Source organism: Agelaius tricolor, unplaced genomic scaffold (assembly GCF_023055355.1).
Source record: "Agelaius tricolor isolate 1412-34295 unplaced genomic scaffold, bAgeTri1.0.p SCAF_33, whole genome shotgun sequence".
NCBI lineage: Eukaryota > Metazoa > Chordata > Aves > Passeriformes > Icteridae > Agelaius > Agelaius tricolor.
In genome coordinates this window covers 5,648,301-5,663,624 of record NW_027269293.1, presented here as the reverse complement: position 1 = coordinate 5,663,624, position 15,324 = coordinate 5,648,301, and the positions used below count along the sequence as shown (strand labels likewise).

Genomic DNA, 15,324 nt, shown 5'->3' with positions numbered 1-15,324 from the left:
AACTTTAAATGGCTGGGGAGGCCCTGGCACAGGGTGCCCAGAGCAGCTGGGGCTGCCCCTGGATCCCTGGAAGTGCCCAAGGCCAGGCTGGACCGGGGCGTGTCTGGGATGGGATGGGATGGGTTTTATGGTCCTTCTAACCCAAACTGTTCTGGAATTCTGTCAGGGTTACAAAAGTCGGGGAAAGAAATTACTTGTGTGGACCATGTGGGGATGTCAAACACTGTTTCTGGTATTGAGCAAGTTTAATCCAGCTCATGGTGGGAGCTGCACACAATGAACTTTAAATTCCAACCCACATTTTATCACATCCCAGAACAAACAAAAAAAAAAAAAGTTTCAAACTTAAGGTTGATATAAAATAGCAAAACTCAGTTCAAAAATTAGGTAACTTTATTTTACACTTTTAGAAATTTTTTACAGTTTTAAACTAAAACAGACTAAATGAAATTCCAGTGTTTTTTAAAAGCAAAACAGAAAGAAAAAACTAAATGCCTGCAATTTGACTAGCTGACCAGTCAATTTCGAGTTTGCTTTCTTTCATTGTATCTATATATGCCCGAATCAGGCTTCCTTATTCCATAGAAAATTCACTCTGCAGAAACCCTTGGGATATTTCCCATCTGTTTGTCTTAAGATTCTGCCATCCTCATTAATTTTGAAATAGGTTTTTTCCCATGTTACATCACAGAAGGAAAGTTAATCTACATCTGGTCACTGGAAATCCTATGTATTACAATGTATTTACATATAAAAAATATATATATATAATGATGTGCTGTGCAATTGGATAGAAGGCTGTAATTCAGCCAGAGGGAGGGCTGATATCAAAACCATAAAGATCCATACAGACATAGGGTGGGAAAAGGCCACCCAGACTGAACTGAAAATCAGATGCATGTACTATGGTAAGACCTACAGTTTTGGAAAAACAGAAATGTTTGCCAAAAATGTTTTTTTACTACTTAGGAACAAACTTGCTTTTTCCCTTGGTTTTTGCAATGGCTCTCTCCTAGTGTCAGCACAGGAAGGGATCCATGAGGTGACACAGTCTGTACTTCATACTACTTGCAAACATTAACAGCAGAAAAAAATATCTTGGTACCATAGATAGAAGATACTTGTATCATAGACAAAAGTCACAGAATTACTGATTTACCTATCCTTGCAGATATCATGCAATATGCACAATTTTGCAAGTCACCAAGTAGTAGCCTGAGTTAGGGGAGAGGGACCCTCTTCCCATGGGGAATCAACAACCCCACAATCAGCTACAGCTGTGGGACTGATCCACGTGGTGTATGCCATTGACAGACTGACTGATGAGGTAAAGGAGATACAAGATAGGAACCAGGGACTCAGGGAATGGCATTCATTGTATCAGCATCACTGACTACATCCTTACAAACAACTAAATTCCTCATTCTTTATGTCCCATCTGCACTTCATTTCCATAGCTTGTGGGTTTGAAAATTTTTTTGCAGGAAAAATACTCCAAGTAAGTTTTCATACCAGTCTCCCACACTGGCCAACTTCCTTAGCTGTTCTTTTTATGGAGGGAGGGGGTATTTTTTAATGTGGTTTTTTTTTTTCTATTTTTTTTTTTTTTTAATTATTAAGGGGCCAAGCTGCATAGAAGATCTTACAACAGCAAAAACATGTAACACATTGGATCAAGAGAAAATCTTTCCTTCAGTACCTGAAATGAGCTTAAAGTTTATTCTTCATGCGTACATATGTAGAGGTAAACAGATGCATTTGCAAGTGCTAAATTTAACAATCTTTTAGGTTGCACTCTTCATATACTATCCTACATACTACTATTTGAACACCATTACAAAGTCTTTCCACAAAGACACCAGACATTTAAGACTGATAATGTTATCTCCAAGAATCAACTTACTCTCTAAAAGCAGCTACTGTCAAGCATCCAAATGGGTCTTAGCTTCTAAATCATCTTTATACTGCTTGAAATTTTTGCTTCCAGCTTCCCACCAATCCACATCCAAAGCACTTCTGATTCAGTTTTAGTAAAGTAACACCAGCAGGGGTCACAGGGGGCTCGTGGCTTGCTGGAAGTCTATCAGACCCCAGTTCCTCCAGCCTTGAAGGAACATGGTCAGCAATGAACAGAGCATCCATGGGCAGGGCTGTAAATTCAGATTTTTCTTAGGTTTTGCTTTCCTGTGTTCCTAGGCTGAAAGTACCAGAGCTCATAGTTCCTATCAGTGGCTTTAGGATCAAGGTTTTGTGTGTTCAGCCCCGTGAGGAATGCAGCATGTGGCCCAGGCCCCAGGCTGAGAAGAGTGGTCCAATTCCATTTCATGCCTTTCCTACAGCACCAGGAGTGCTCTGTGACACAGAGATTCCTTCTTGCTCTCCCACAACCGGTGCTGGCTGTGGGACTCTCAAAGAGAGTCAAAAGGTTGCTGGAGGAGACAAATGGCAAAGAATGAGCAGAAGACAAATTGGTGACATGCTCATCCCAGCACAGGCCAAGCACAGCACTAACTGGCCATCAGAGCAGACTGCTTCCCACACAGGCTTCCTGCCAGCTTAGGGTCTGCTGTAAAATCTCTGATAAACATTTTTTGTAGTGTCCACTACTGATTATGAAAAAAGTAGATTATGATCCAAACCAAATTAAACTGTGCCACTATGGGTTGTTTTTTACTTTGTCAAACTAAACCTGAACCACTATTTTGAAGTTTTTCTTCAACATAAATCAGAACAACTTCAGTCAGAGCAGAACAATAAAATTCTCTTCTGGTTCCTTGCTGGGGAATGCATGTGAAGGACTGTACTCCTCAAACAGCACCAGCTCCCCACCATCCCAGTGCTCAAGGCTTGAATCCACAGTGGAGAAGGGGCAGCTTTATGGCAATTTCTTGACTACAGACATATGTTTCAGAAGAAAAGAGCTATTTCTATCCATTCCAAACCTCTGGCTCAAGAAAGAAGTTAGTGTATTGAAAACATCAGATAGGACTCTTGTGTGCAGCCCTACCCCAGGGTCAGGCTCTGGGAACCCTTGCTGCACAACAGGGTGGTGCTGCTCATGCCAAGTGCCACATTCTCAGGGCTGGAGATCTTTCAGCAGCACTTGACTATGAGGTGTTGGCTACTGCAGGGCTCCTACCAGCCCACGCCATCAAATTTTTTAGGAGTCATGACAGAATCTTAGAATCACAAAATGGTCTTTGGGTTCGAAGGGACCTTTAAGATCATCTCATTCCAGCCCCTGCCATGGGCAGGGATGCCATCCACTAGATTCAGGTTGCTCAGGGCTACATCCAACCTAGCTTTGAACTTCCAGGGATGGGGCATAAGCTGGTGATGAGCTGGTTTACTTTGAAAGCATGTCCCTGCATATTTTCAGCTGACCAATATTTACATGAAACACTCAAAGTCAGTTCACAACATACAATGCATGTCTGTCAGCAGGAAGCAGTTCTTAAGCAAAAAAAATCTAGCTAGCAGATAATCTCAGAATTTTTCAGAGACAAACACCTGGATGAAGTTTGCCATCTGGAGCTAAACTTGCATGCTGACATGCAGAAAAATATTATGAGATAATTGGATAAAACTGTAACGCCACCTTCACCTAAGGAAGGTAGCTCCAAATAATTGCAGCAGCCTGTGCACCTGTAACCCCTGGCTGCTGGACCCACCAACAGCTTCTGGCAAACAGAACCAAGCCTGAGCCCCTGCATCACATGAAGTTAAGTCCTCTGCTAGTTCCTGAAATTATAGATTATTGTGTACAGTACACTAGTTCCCAATTCAAGAAAATCCAATTTAAACACATTATTCATCACCTATCACTAATCTACAGATCGCAAAATGCCATTTTTATTCCACATAATCTGAATATTTAACTGCAAAACTGGAGAAGGTGGAACCCTCACAGAAGAGCACATCATTGATAGAGATGATAGAGAGGATAAGTGAAAAGAAAATTCTTTTATGCCACTGGGCAAAGGAAGCTTCTGGTAGCACACAAAGCTGTCTTGTTCTGAAAATGTTCCAGGCTGCCAGAAGCAATTCAACAAATTAAACATAGACAAAAAAGACTAAAATTGATGTGCTTTCCAGAAGATTTATCACTTTTAAGTAGCAGAAAATGCAGTCTTTGTCTCACAAGAGCTGAACTGTCCATCATAGCTGGTACAGAACACCCTGACCGCATTCATGAATATAAACGGAGTACTCTGGGATGAAGTTCATGCTATAACTTCATTAAAACCAGGAATCCTGACCCTCAGACTGTATCTCGACAGGGAGGAGAGGGCTTGTTGGCTGGCCACACCTGCCAGTGGCACGAAATGACTCTGGTTGGTGTGGTTCAGTTCTCTCCTGGCAGAACCAAGGGAGCTCATGCACTGGGCACTGCCCTGTCCGGCTGAGCCCCGCACCTGTCAGCCACTCCTGGATTTTTCCTACCGCCAGCACCAAAATTTCCTTATTAAGTCTATTAATTCTAATGTCATCCCTACTTGACAAACTGTTTTCTCAATTTGCACCAGCCTTTCAGATTTTTGGGTATTTATCATGCCCTTAGATCTCTTTGTAGTAAACTCTTCCACTGCCTTTCTTGTTCAGTGTCTCCTCATGCTTTCTGAGTAATCTTCAGGTTTTTTCCCTTTCTCCACCCTACCCAGCACCACTGGCAAAAACCTAAACTGGAAAGCTGTTAGTGCAGCTCTGTTCTTCATGTCTTGCCCCAGCTAGGAAACCACATGCAAGATTAAAATACCTAAAGATTAATTGTTCCTTGTTGATGATGTTTTCTGGACCTCTGAATATAGTTCCTGTCCTCATCCGCCTGAAGACACAGCCCTACATTCTTTTTAAAATATCAGAGATAATACTTGTCATGGAAAAAAGCACCATCTTTGCAGGCCTTGGATGTGTATTTGGATCTACTGGTATGTCTGTATTTCACATCTGTGTCAATGTGCTATGTGCCAAGTGTTGATAATCATTAGTTGTATACACTGCTGCTTGGCCAGCATACTCAGCCTCAGTACACTACAAATAACACACCAAATGATGAGAGCATGTACAAAATACTCTGGTTTGCTCATGGACAATCGATGAAGCTGCTGTTAAAAAGAAGTATCATGGGCTTTACATCCTATACAGCCTGTGTAGTGCAACAAACCAGAAACACATACAAAGCCACTACTACAGGGGCTAAAGACAAGAACAAAAGCACTGGATCTTGCACTAAAACAGCGCACATGAGCTTTGACTTCAAGGCAACACTGTTCTCAAACATCCAATATTGGCTTTTTTAAAGAGCTGCAGGTAAATTCACAGCATCTCCCCGAGGCAGATAAATTCATTAATGACTGCAGCATTCATTAATGTCAGCACCACTTTCCAGCATACTCAGAAGTCAACAGGCACTACCATGGTAGTCATGATCTGTTCCCAGTTGGAACAATGCAGCTGGAAGGCAAAAATCAAAGCTGAAACACTGAAATGTGCATGGCTGAAAAATACTGTCAAGACATTCTTAACAAGAGCCATATTGAGGGGTACTGTAAGGAAAGAGCATCATCCTCTGAAGGAAAAGCTTGACCAATTATCCAAGACCATGGAAAATGTTCAAGAAATATGGAAACAGTTTTCTAAATGAAGTTTTCTATGAAGTATGTTAATAAATCTTTTGGAAAATAGGCTGTGCAGCAGATTTTCTGTTGTCTGGCATCTGCCCAAGTTTAGAGAAAACATTAATATTTTTCCAAGTGTAATTCTTATATATGTGGATGCACTTTTATTTTAGTGCCACTGATAAACATAGAATATATTTTCAAATCCATTCTTTTGTTTCTTTTTTATATATTTCATTTAAAATGCTCTTCATTTCTGACAAGAAAATCTGCAAAATTTAAAGAGGGTTTGAGATACTTTTCTCTTGTCATCCTCAGTAGTCTTTCATATTCCACTACCTTCAGCTGCATTTGGGCAGTTCTTCAGCAGGGAACAGACCAAAACAAACACCTGAGGAAGGAATCTGACCCTCATTATGTGGTCCAAAGAGTCAAATTTTCTCAAATGGATTTTTGTTTTAGTGGTGTTGATTGTTACTGGGGTTTTTGTGTTTTGTTTGGGGTTTTGTTTTTTTTTTTGACTAAAAGAAGTGCTTCCCCTGAACACATACAAGTTCTCAGGAACAGAACCCTTACCGAATTTCTAGATGGATAAGGCTTAGTATGTGAAAGACATAAACAAGAAGCCTATCAACATTATTTTTAACATTAATATTACTTTAATTACTTTAAATATTAAAACTCAAGTTTGGTGTGGAATGTGTATCGGAAATCATCAAATAAAATCAGAGTCAGTCACATTGAACTGATAGGCATATTTTCCTATACAACATTAAGTTTTAAATTAAGCTGGAGAGGGAAGTTTTTTAAAGATAAAAAAAACCCATCATTGCTGTTTGATGGAAGGGATTGATCTGCCCAAGGATCAGGGTCCAAACAGTCACAGCCAAACTGGAGCACCAGGGTCACCTGATTTGTACAGTACTGAGATAGTCAAGGTCTGTAAATTGTTACCACTTCACATGCTTTAACTGGAGGTACTGCACTGAGAAGAAATTGGGATTTTTTTTCCTGCATTCTTTGTTGTTTGGGAGAGAAAAAAATTACACTTAAAAATAGATGGAAATTCCTCAAAACCTGAGGTGAAGCAGAATGTCCAGAATACAACTGTGAAATGCCTAGTTCAGTGTGACCAGTTCTTCTGTTTTAACTGAGCTATGAATAATCTGAAATAAACTGTTTCCTAACCACACAGGAGAACAAATGTGAAAGTACACTTTCAAGTAGATGATAATACCTAATGCTTCATCATCAGAAAGCTACTGGCTTTTAAATATGTAGAAAGCTACTCCAAACAACATTCTGACTAAGAGATGATCAAGGCAAAAACCAATAGAACTTTGAGTCAGTCTCCAATTTACCTTGCTATTTGTCAAGCTCATTATTTAAACACAAGATTGCTTTCTTAATTTAATAATAACCATACTTACACAAAGACTTAAGGCATAATCCAGCTAATTGAAGTTTTCAGTAAAATGTTTCTGTTGCTTTTTATTAGTAATAACTGGTTCAGGTTACTGCTGGCCAAAGTAAGGGTCCATTAAAGAGAAGACTGAAAAGCAGATTGCTTTAGTACTATCTTCCATTAGGGCAATTTGTAAATTAAACATTGTGTTGGCCATTGGACCCAGGGAGCCTTCCAAGAAACTTCATTAATCATCCTATCAGACAAGGTTCAAAGCTTTAAGCAGAAGCTGGTAAAACTCTGAAGCCAGAGTGTGGTTTTAGAGAAAGCAGCTCAATTCTAGAGAAAGAATGCTACCATTGTCCACGAAAGCTTTCATCCAAAAAGCACAGGGCAAAATTTTGGAAGATCTAGCCAAAAAGACAATGGCTGATATTTAACTGACATTCTTGAAAAGAGAGCCCTTCAAGTCCAATTCAACATGCCAAGTGGAGAATCTCAATTCAACAGCAACGCCTCTGAATGCATCACTGCAACAATACTTTTGTGAACTACATTTTGGGCTCCCAAATACTCGAGAGAATTTCTTCCTTGCAATCTGGAATCATATCCAAGGATCCTATAATACTTCAATTTTCTATTTCAGTTTTTGTGTGAAGTGTTTGAGGCTTTCTGGAATTGCAACATAAGTGCAGAACAGACTCCTCTGATAAAGCCAAATGTACTTAGATGGAACAAGTAATACACAAATCCCATCATCTTTCTATGTACAAAAGCTGATGCATAAAAGACTCAATCATGTTATACAGGAAAACAAACAATTTCAGGAATATGAAGTAAGACCAGCTGCACTCCAAAATTTTTAAATTCACAAATTCCTTCACAATGTAGCAAGAAAGACAAAATAATAAGTGAGCTCCCAGGTTCATTCCAGAACCTGACAGATGATGCTTTGGCTATTCTTGGGACAAAGACAAAACATGACTTAGGCAGTTGGTAAGTTACTGAGCAGCAAGTAGCTTTTAAATCACACCTGTCTCTAGCACCATATGTGCTCCGTTGGGAATGAAAAATCAGACTATTTTCTTCAGAATCAGAAATCACAATTATATTCCTTGAATGAAGAACAAATAGAAGCTCAAAGCCCCAAACATAAGAACATTTGCGCTTTAACATTTTCCCAATGAAAATGCTGCCTGTTAAGCTTAGTATAGTGCTACTACCTAATTGTTTTTTCACCTATTTGGCTTATATTTTATTTCTAAACATTCCTATTATGCATTTGCTTCCAGGCATTATTCTGTGACCAGCCCTGTTTATTATCAGAGCCCTTAGAGTTCATATGAATGCCTAGAAAGCTTCCCGGAGCTCTACTCACCCTGCCTTTTAAACTAGACTGGTAGCTCAGGTTCCTAGAAGTAAAAACAAAGACAAAAATTTAAGAGATGCATTTAATGCATCATGGTAGCATAAAGCCTTTAGGAGTAATGGTAATTTAACCATTATCTGCATTTCCTGAATGTCAGTTTATAATAATGCATTCCCTTTTATCAATGGCTTTGACAAGTCAGGAGAAGTAAAGTAAATGGTGACAATAGGGAAAGTGCCCAAAAAAGAAACCAAAAAACAAACAACCAGACCATATTTCTCTCAAGTAAGCATTGTAGCAGACTTGTTCAATGCTTTTCCTCCATGTTACCCTACATCATGGTGAAGCAGTGAAACAGCCATACAAGCAGAGAGTAAATAAGGACTCTTGATGCCACCCTGCTCTAATGCAAAGGGAACAAATGGTCAAAGGCATTCACTAACAGCGATCATTGAAACCCACACATCAGAACTCCTGGAGAGCACCATATTTCAGAAAGGTGTTTTAAGTATATAGCTGTACCAAAGCTGGAGACAGAACATTCCTTGTTGGATTTGATGATCAGACTCCTAGTGAGGTTCCTCAATGAAAGCAAACCCTACTAAACCAGTCCTAAATACATACTGGTTTTATGTATGTTTGTGAGGGAAAGTTAAGGAGTTCTTATCACATCACTTATTCCAACTGGTTTTGTTCTGCATTTAGGCATTTGCTTTCAAGGTCATCCTTATTCTGAGCAGTTGGTTCCTCACTGTGGGCCACAGAGATTTCTGACTGGTCTGTCTTTGTGCTGGTATCAGCCAGCTCCTCTTCAGCCGAGGCGGAGCCGTGCAGCTCCTTCACGTGGAGGGTGGGGTTGGTCATTTGCTCTGTGTCTTGCTGAGAGGCTGGCACACTGCTGTCTTTGGGAAGCTGAGGGCAGTTCACAGGAGCTATCACCACAGGAGGCTGAGGTAGGTCTTTCTGTAAATGGAAGACCACAGTCAAAATGATGGAAAACAAGAACTATTGTGTCCAGTTATCCAAGGTAATGGTCATACAAGAGGAACATTAAAGGTCCATCAACGCTGTTATCATTCTCCAGCAGTGGACAGATGCATACAGTTATCCTTTCTTTGTGTTTTATAGGACACCAGGAGAATTTTTCCTTCCAGAAAAGTATTTGCTTTCTGAGTGATTGCTCCTTACCAGTTTCAGATGTGCTCTGCTGATAAGGCAGCAACAGGCACTTGGTCCTTGGCCACTATCCAGTTCTGCCCACCTTTACTATCACTGTACAAGAACTGACAACTTTTACATAACATTTCAGATGATCTCTAACAATTAAATTAATTTCTCTAGCCGAAGCTTGTGAAAGTTATCACAAATAGTTGAATAATAAAATAAAACTCACTGGGGGAACCTCCAGCTTCATAAATTTGGCCTTCTAGTAAGTATTCAAAAACTAAAATAATGCATGATAGAAATTATTCCTTCTTGAATCAAGTTAATTTCACTTAGAGCACAGTGAAACAAAGGGATAATTTACAATACTGAACTACATTTCCACCTTCATAAACAATATGCTATGAAAAAATAGAAGAAAGCATTTTAAGGGTATATTTAATATAGTACTAAACCCCACATTTTATATAATATTATAACCTTTTACTACTACTGATACTTTCAAGAGAGATCAAACAAGTAACATTTTGGCAGAATCAAGGATGGACAAGGTCTACTTTACTTTTCACTACTCTGATTTAAGTGGCCATAAACATTGCAAAAAACAGAAAACCTTACTGAGGCAAAAAAATTATTTAAAAAAGCAAACAATCAAGCAAAAAATCTTTGTGTTTGTGTGATAATACTGCAATATTTTACTCAACTTTAATTCTAGTTAGGTTTTTATAATATTAGTATTTCCTGAAGACACTCATATCAAACTGGTATTCACCGCAAAGCCGCTGCCCGTCCAGAACATGGCAAGTTCCCTTCTCCAAAGGGCCACCACCAAGCTGGTGAGGAGAGTACAGGGCACCAGGTAGAGGAGAGCAGGCTGGCCCATCTGCATCAGTGCCAAGGCAACAAAGGTCACAAGAAGGCCTATGCCATATGCTGGAAGAAAACAAACCCAGCAAAACACAGTCATTCAGATATAGCTTTGCTCAAGCACAACTAAATAATTGGCTAAAGGAGCATTCTCACTGGATTATTTTTTTAAGCAATATGTACAACATCTCCAGAAGTTTTCAGGCCTCTTTAGCATTATTTACACCATGTAAACATGGACAACTACAGTTTTTCTATTGATAACATGTGAAAGTAGTGTGATTGGCCTAGTCCATACTGTATATGAAATATTGTGCATCATATTATACTTATGAACTCAGCAGATACAGACAAATATTCTGACCATTATGTGCTTCTTGTTTGGGTTGGCTTTAGCTGTTTCTTCCTATCCTGCCACACAGCTAAAAAAAAAGCCAGCCTGCTCTAGGTTATATGTTTTTATTACTTTCTATTTAATTTCTGCATAAATGTGGCAAAATTTATTTAGTAGAAGAGAAGTAGGTTGGATCTCATAATGTAATTATTTTCAATTACATTTTCAAGACAATGAAGTTAATCCAACTTTTTCTTCAGATCCAGATTTTTCTTCAGAAAGTCAAGAAAGACATTGAGGGGCTGTCCAGAGAAGAGAACAGAGTTGGGGAAGGGTCTGAGAGAAGCAGCTGAGGGAGCTGGGAAGGAGCTCAGCCTGGAGAAAAGGAGGCTCAGGGGGACCTCCTCACTCTCCACAACTCCCTGACAGGAGGGTGCAGCCAGGTGGGCTCCCAGGGAACAAGGGACAGGAGAAGACGAAATGGCCTCAAGTTCTGCCAGGGGAGGTTTAGGATATTAGGGAGAGCTTCCTCTCCAAAAAGGTTTTCCAGTCCTGGCACAGCTGCCCAGAGCAGTGATGGAGTACCTATCTCTGCAGGGATTTAAAAGATGTATGGATTTTGCATCTGGGGATATGGTTAGAGGTGGGCTTGGCAGTCCTGGGGGCCTGGCTGGACTTGATGATCTCAGAGGGCTGTGATTAGAATAATCAATAACTTTTTACAGCTCTTGAAAATGCTTTTTGGGCAGGGGCATATTCTGTTATTATTGAGAGTTCCGTATATATAATTATTTCTTATTGTTTCTTATAACGATTTAAGTCCATTGCCTCACACCTGTAGGAAAAGCCTCTCTGTCCTCTCTGCAGTCTCCTATTAGGCAGCTGTGGGAAGCAACAGAATCTCCTTTTTGCCTTCTCTTCTTTTTACACCCGTGTGCTCCAGTCTTCATCCATCCTGACGGTCTCCACTGGATTTACTCCAGCATGTCAATGTCTGTCTGGCACCAGGGATCCTGCTTAACTCAGTCTTAAGTGACAAATTTTGAGGAATAATCACTCCTCAAATAACTGCTGACTACATCTTGCTAACTCAGCCCTGTATGTGGCTCATTCTCAGTGCTGCAATAGCACACTGCTGCCTCTTTATCAATACAACATTTTCTGATTTCTGCAAACATATTTTTAAAGTACCAGATAAGACAACAATTTTGTTTTACTATATATGAGACAGTGATTTGGAACATCAATAAAAGCATCTCTCTACCCCTGCTAGAAGTGTCCATGAACCTGGATATTTTTCCAAAAGAATTTCTAAAGAAGTTGTTAATGACAATTTCTCATGAAATTCACTGCAAGCATTAGAAGTCTTTGCTAGCAGAAGTACATTGTAAGAAAGACAACAGGAATCTGTCAGATCCTATTCATCAGTAGTATTTATGTTCATGGCACATAATTCCTTGGATTTTACAACTAAAGAAAACTTATCTAGAGGTGTTATAGTCATCATAATAAAATTCCCTAAATCATAGGTTATGGATTTTAAGAATACACAAGAAATTAAGAACAAAGTCAAAGGATGATATCCCTGAACCTGAATTCTCATGCACAATAAACTCAAAGATTCATGAATCAAGAAACCTCGATGAGTAGCTGAGCACATGTAAAAACAGTGTAATTACAAGGGGTAGATTGAGACCCTTGGCAGCCATGGTAACAAGAGCTCCCCTTACGTAAGGCAGGCAAAACAGCTCAGAAAAGCAACATCAGCTAGTTTGGTGATGGAAGACCTAGCCTTGAAAGCACTTTGCTAAATGTTTCTGTTTAATAATAAAAGGAGGAACAGGATAAAAGCCCCAAATATGCCATGCAAGACTGATGACATGCTTTTAGAGGGAGCCACTCCTGTAGGTCTTGTGTTCAGGTGGCACTGTGGTACATACCTATTGTGCAGGCTACAAAATAGACTCTGGATGACTGCACCTGAATATCAAATCTATGGCAATAGGCTACCAGTAAGCCTAGGAAAAGAAAGAACAGTTACAATATGCTTTCAACCTAGTCACACACTTCATGATAAAAATAAAACCATCAAACCAGCTAAGAACTTGCAAGAACATTTTTTTCCCGAAAAACTTCCTTGGCACCCTGTGTATAAGCACCATGACAATATATCCAGGAGGCTGCACAATTTACAAACCAGTTATCTGATGGTACAAGCCCCATGTATTGGAAGCAGTCCAAAAGTAAAATACACAGCTACAAACATGCAGATCATAGATAAAAATGTAATCTCATCCCTACTAAACATTTGCAAAAATACAGTGTTCACGACAAGAGCAAGAGTAAGTTCAGCCCTTCGAGCTGGTACTGAAGACAGTAGAATTTTATGGTTAATGACTATGCCTGCTTCAGGTTGGGGGGAGGACGGGAGACTAATGGGCATGACAGAGTTCATATTTCCCAAAATACAAGAAAGTAAACAAATTATTTTGCAGAAGAAATCTGAAAGCCAGAAGGTGCATAATTCTTTCATCTGCAGTGATGCCAGGTATAGTTCTACATACAATCTAAAATCAAATTTGAGATAAAGTGTGGCAGAAATACTGGGTGTAGTGTGACTAACAGTTAGGAAGTTTTGAGTGGTCAGGCATCCGTACTTAATCCGTGTGCAAATGGACAAATAATTTCCTCTATCACCACACTATCAAAGATGCTTTATAGTATAGAATCAGTTGCTAAATCTATTCCTTCAATTTCTCTACATTTCTTGACATCACTGCATGTGAAAGTGAACCATGAGATTAATGTGCATTTTTCTTGTTGAAAAAGTGAACAGTGCACAAAAAAACCCTATACTTGAAAACTTATCAGGTTTACAGTAGTAAAATCAAACCTACCACTTGAAGCAGGAGTACAAGAAGAATAAACTAATATGACAATGCAACATGTAAAATTCTTAACATGCTAAACAATACCTGGAACTAAAATGTCTCCAAATCCTAGGAGAGAAAAAGGCCTGTCACATAGAGCCAATGGTGAGGAATTCAGTCGTGGAACCTTCAGGACCATTGGGAGCTTGGAATGAGAGAGACACATGTCTGATGAAAAGCACAGTGACACTACCTACCAGAACTTGTTTCTGTTGTACTCAAAGTGCAAGTTTCAAATACATCAAATGGATCTTTTTATACATTCATTACATACAATATTACTGATAACTAACAAAATGCATTTAAGATGGGAGCAATGAAATACTTTCTAAATACTAGGTTAACTTCAAAGTTTTCATATACAATTGGGTATCAACTCTGCTTTAGCTGCAGGTATGTGCAAAATTTAGGTAAGTTGCTACATGCATAGGAAATAATAATTTATATAGTTCATTCACCTGGGTGCAATAAAAGTCTCAGAAGACCAAGGCATGAATAATTTTAAAAAGTCATTTTTCAAATCACTTTAAAGACTCTTCCCTGTGTTCCTATTTATTACATAAATTGCAATGTGAGGCACAGTATGCCACGGTCCATTGCAAACCTGTATTTTCTTTATTACAGTACATTAAAGAAACTTTCTTTTTTTTTTTTTTTCTTATATTAGTGCCAAAATAATTTTATATACTTATACTTTCATGACATAATGTTGAATCCAAAGGGGTACTAAAGGGGTACAGGAGAGAAGAACAAAAGAAGTCAAAGAAATTAGTATGGACTGTATGGATTGATCCACATCCTGCAAACAACTATTTTCCTTGCTACTTTCCCACATGACACTATTACATTCATTGCTGAAATAGATCAAATTAATCCTTAAAATAACATAACTAGGTTTTCCTACTGATTAGTTTTTTTGTTTTGTTCACTAAATCTCACTATCTCCTATATCTCACATACTTTCCTCCCTGAGTCAGCACATCTTGTAAGGTGTTCATGCAATTGGCTGCTGTCCAACGGTGAAAACCCACTGAACACTGACTTCTGTTTTCTTCTGTCTCCAATCTGTGTTTCTCTCTTTTACCTACAGCCTCAGCTTTTCATAAAGCAAATGTCAAAAAAGGGAAGGAGGGGGAAGAGACAGACTGATTATATGTTTTATCTCTTTAGGAAAAGATGCTCATGCTTAATTAGCAACAAGTTAATATTTACAGATGTGGTCATGTTTGTGTGAAGCTGAGCTAACCAGCTTTCTTACATTGAAACCCTGTCAAAAAAAGATAAAGGAAAACCAAAGCTGGTGTGATGAGCCACTACAAGTCTGCTTTGCCCCTCCAGAATAAACATTCAGGAGCACTTATTCCCATAATAAGTTCTTTTCAGACTGACATCTTCATTTCAGCTTTGTGGTCTTGAATTTTAGAGAAGTTAAAAGGGTAATAGCTGAAAGCTAGTGCCAGATTTTCAGACAACATGCAGTACCTTTTCATGAGTGGCAGAATCAGATGGGCCTGCAGCGACCTCCACCATTATACTCTCCCCAGTCTAAAGAAAAAATGGGAAAATTGTAAATGAGCACTTCACTCAGCAGCTCTGGGATCATTTAGGAACACACAGAGAAACAAGTCATTACACTT

At 39.1% G+C, this 15,324-nt stretch overlaps 1 protein-coding gene across 4 annotated transcripts in view; it reads right to left on the bottom strand.

The window, feature by feature from the left end:
* Positions 1-375: 375 nt before the first annotated feature.
* Positions 376-15,324, bottom strand: part of SPPL2B (signal peptide peptidase like 2B) — a 31,296-nt gene continuing 16,347 nt past the window's right edge. For 3 of the 4 annotated variants that reach the window (XM_071452084.1, XM_071452083.1, XM_071452082.1), the window contains 5 exons: positions 15,170-15,232; positions 13,733-13,832; positions 12,698-12,775; positions 10,329-10,489; positions 376-9,355 (listed from right to left, as the gene is read on the bottom strand). In XM_071452084.1, coding sequence (XP_071308185.1) covers positions 9,068-9,355; positions 10,329-10,489; positions 12,698-12,775; positions 13,733-13,832; positions 15,170-15,232 — 690 coding nt within the window. In that variant the 3' untranslated portion in view covers positions 376-9,067. Of the gene's footprint in view, positions 9,356-10,260; positions 10,490-12,697; positions 12,776-13,732; positions 13,833-15,169; positions 15,233-15,324 lie in introns of all 4 variants that reach the window. The other variant, XM_071452085.1, reaches the window with a different exon arrangement.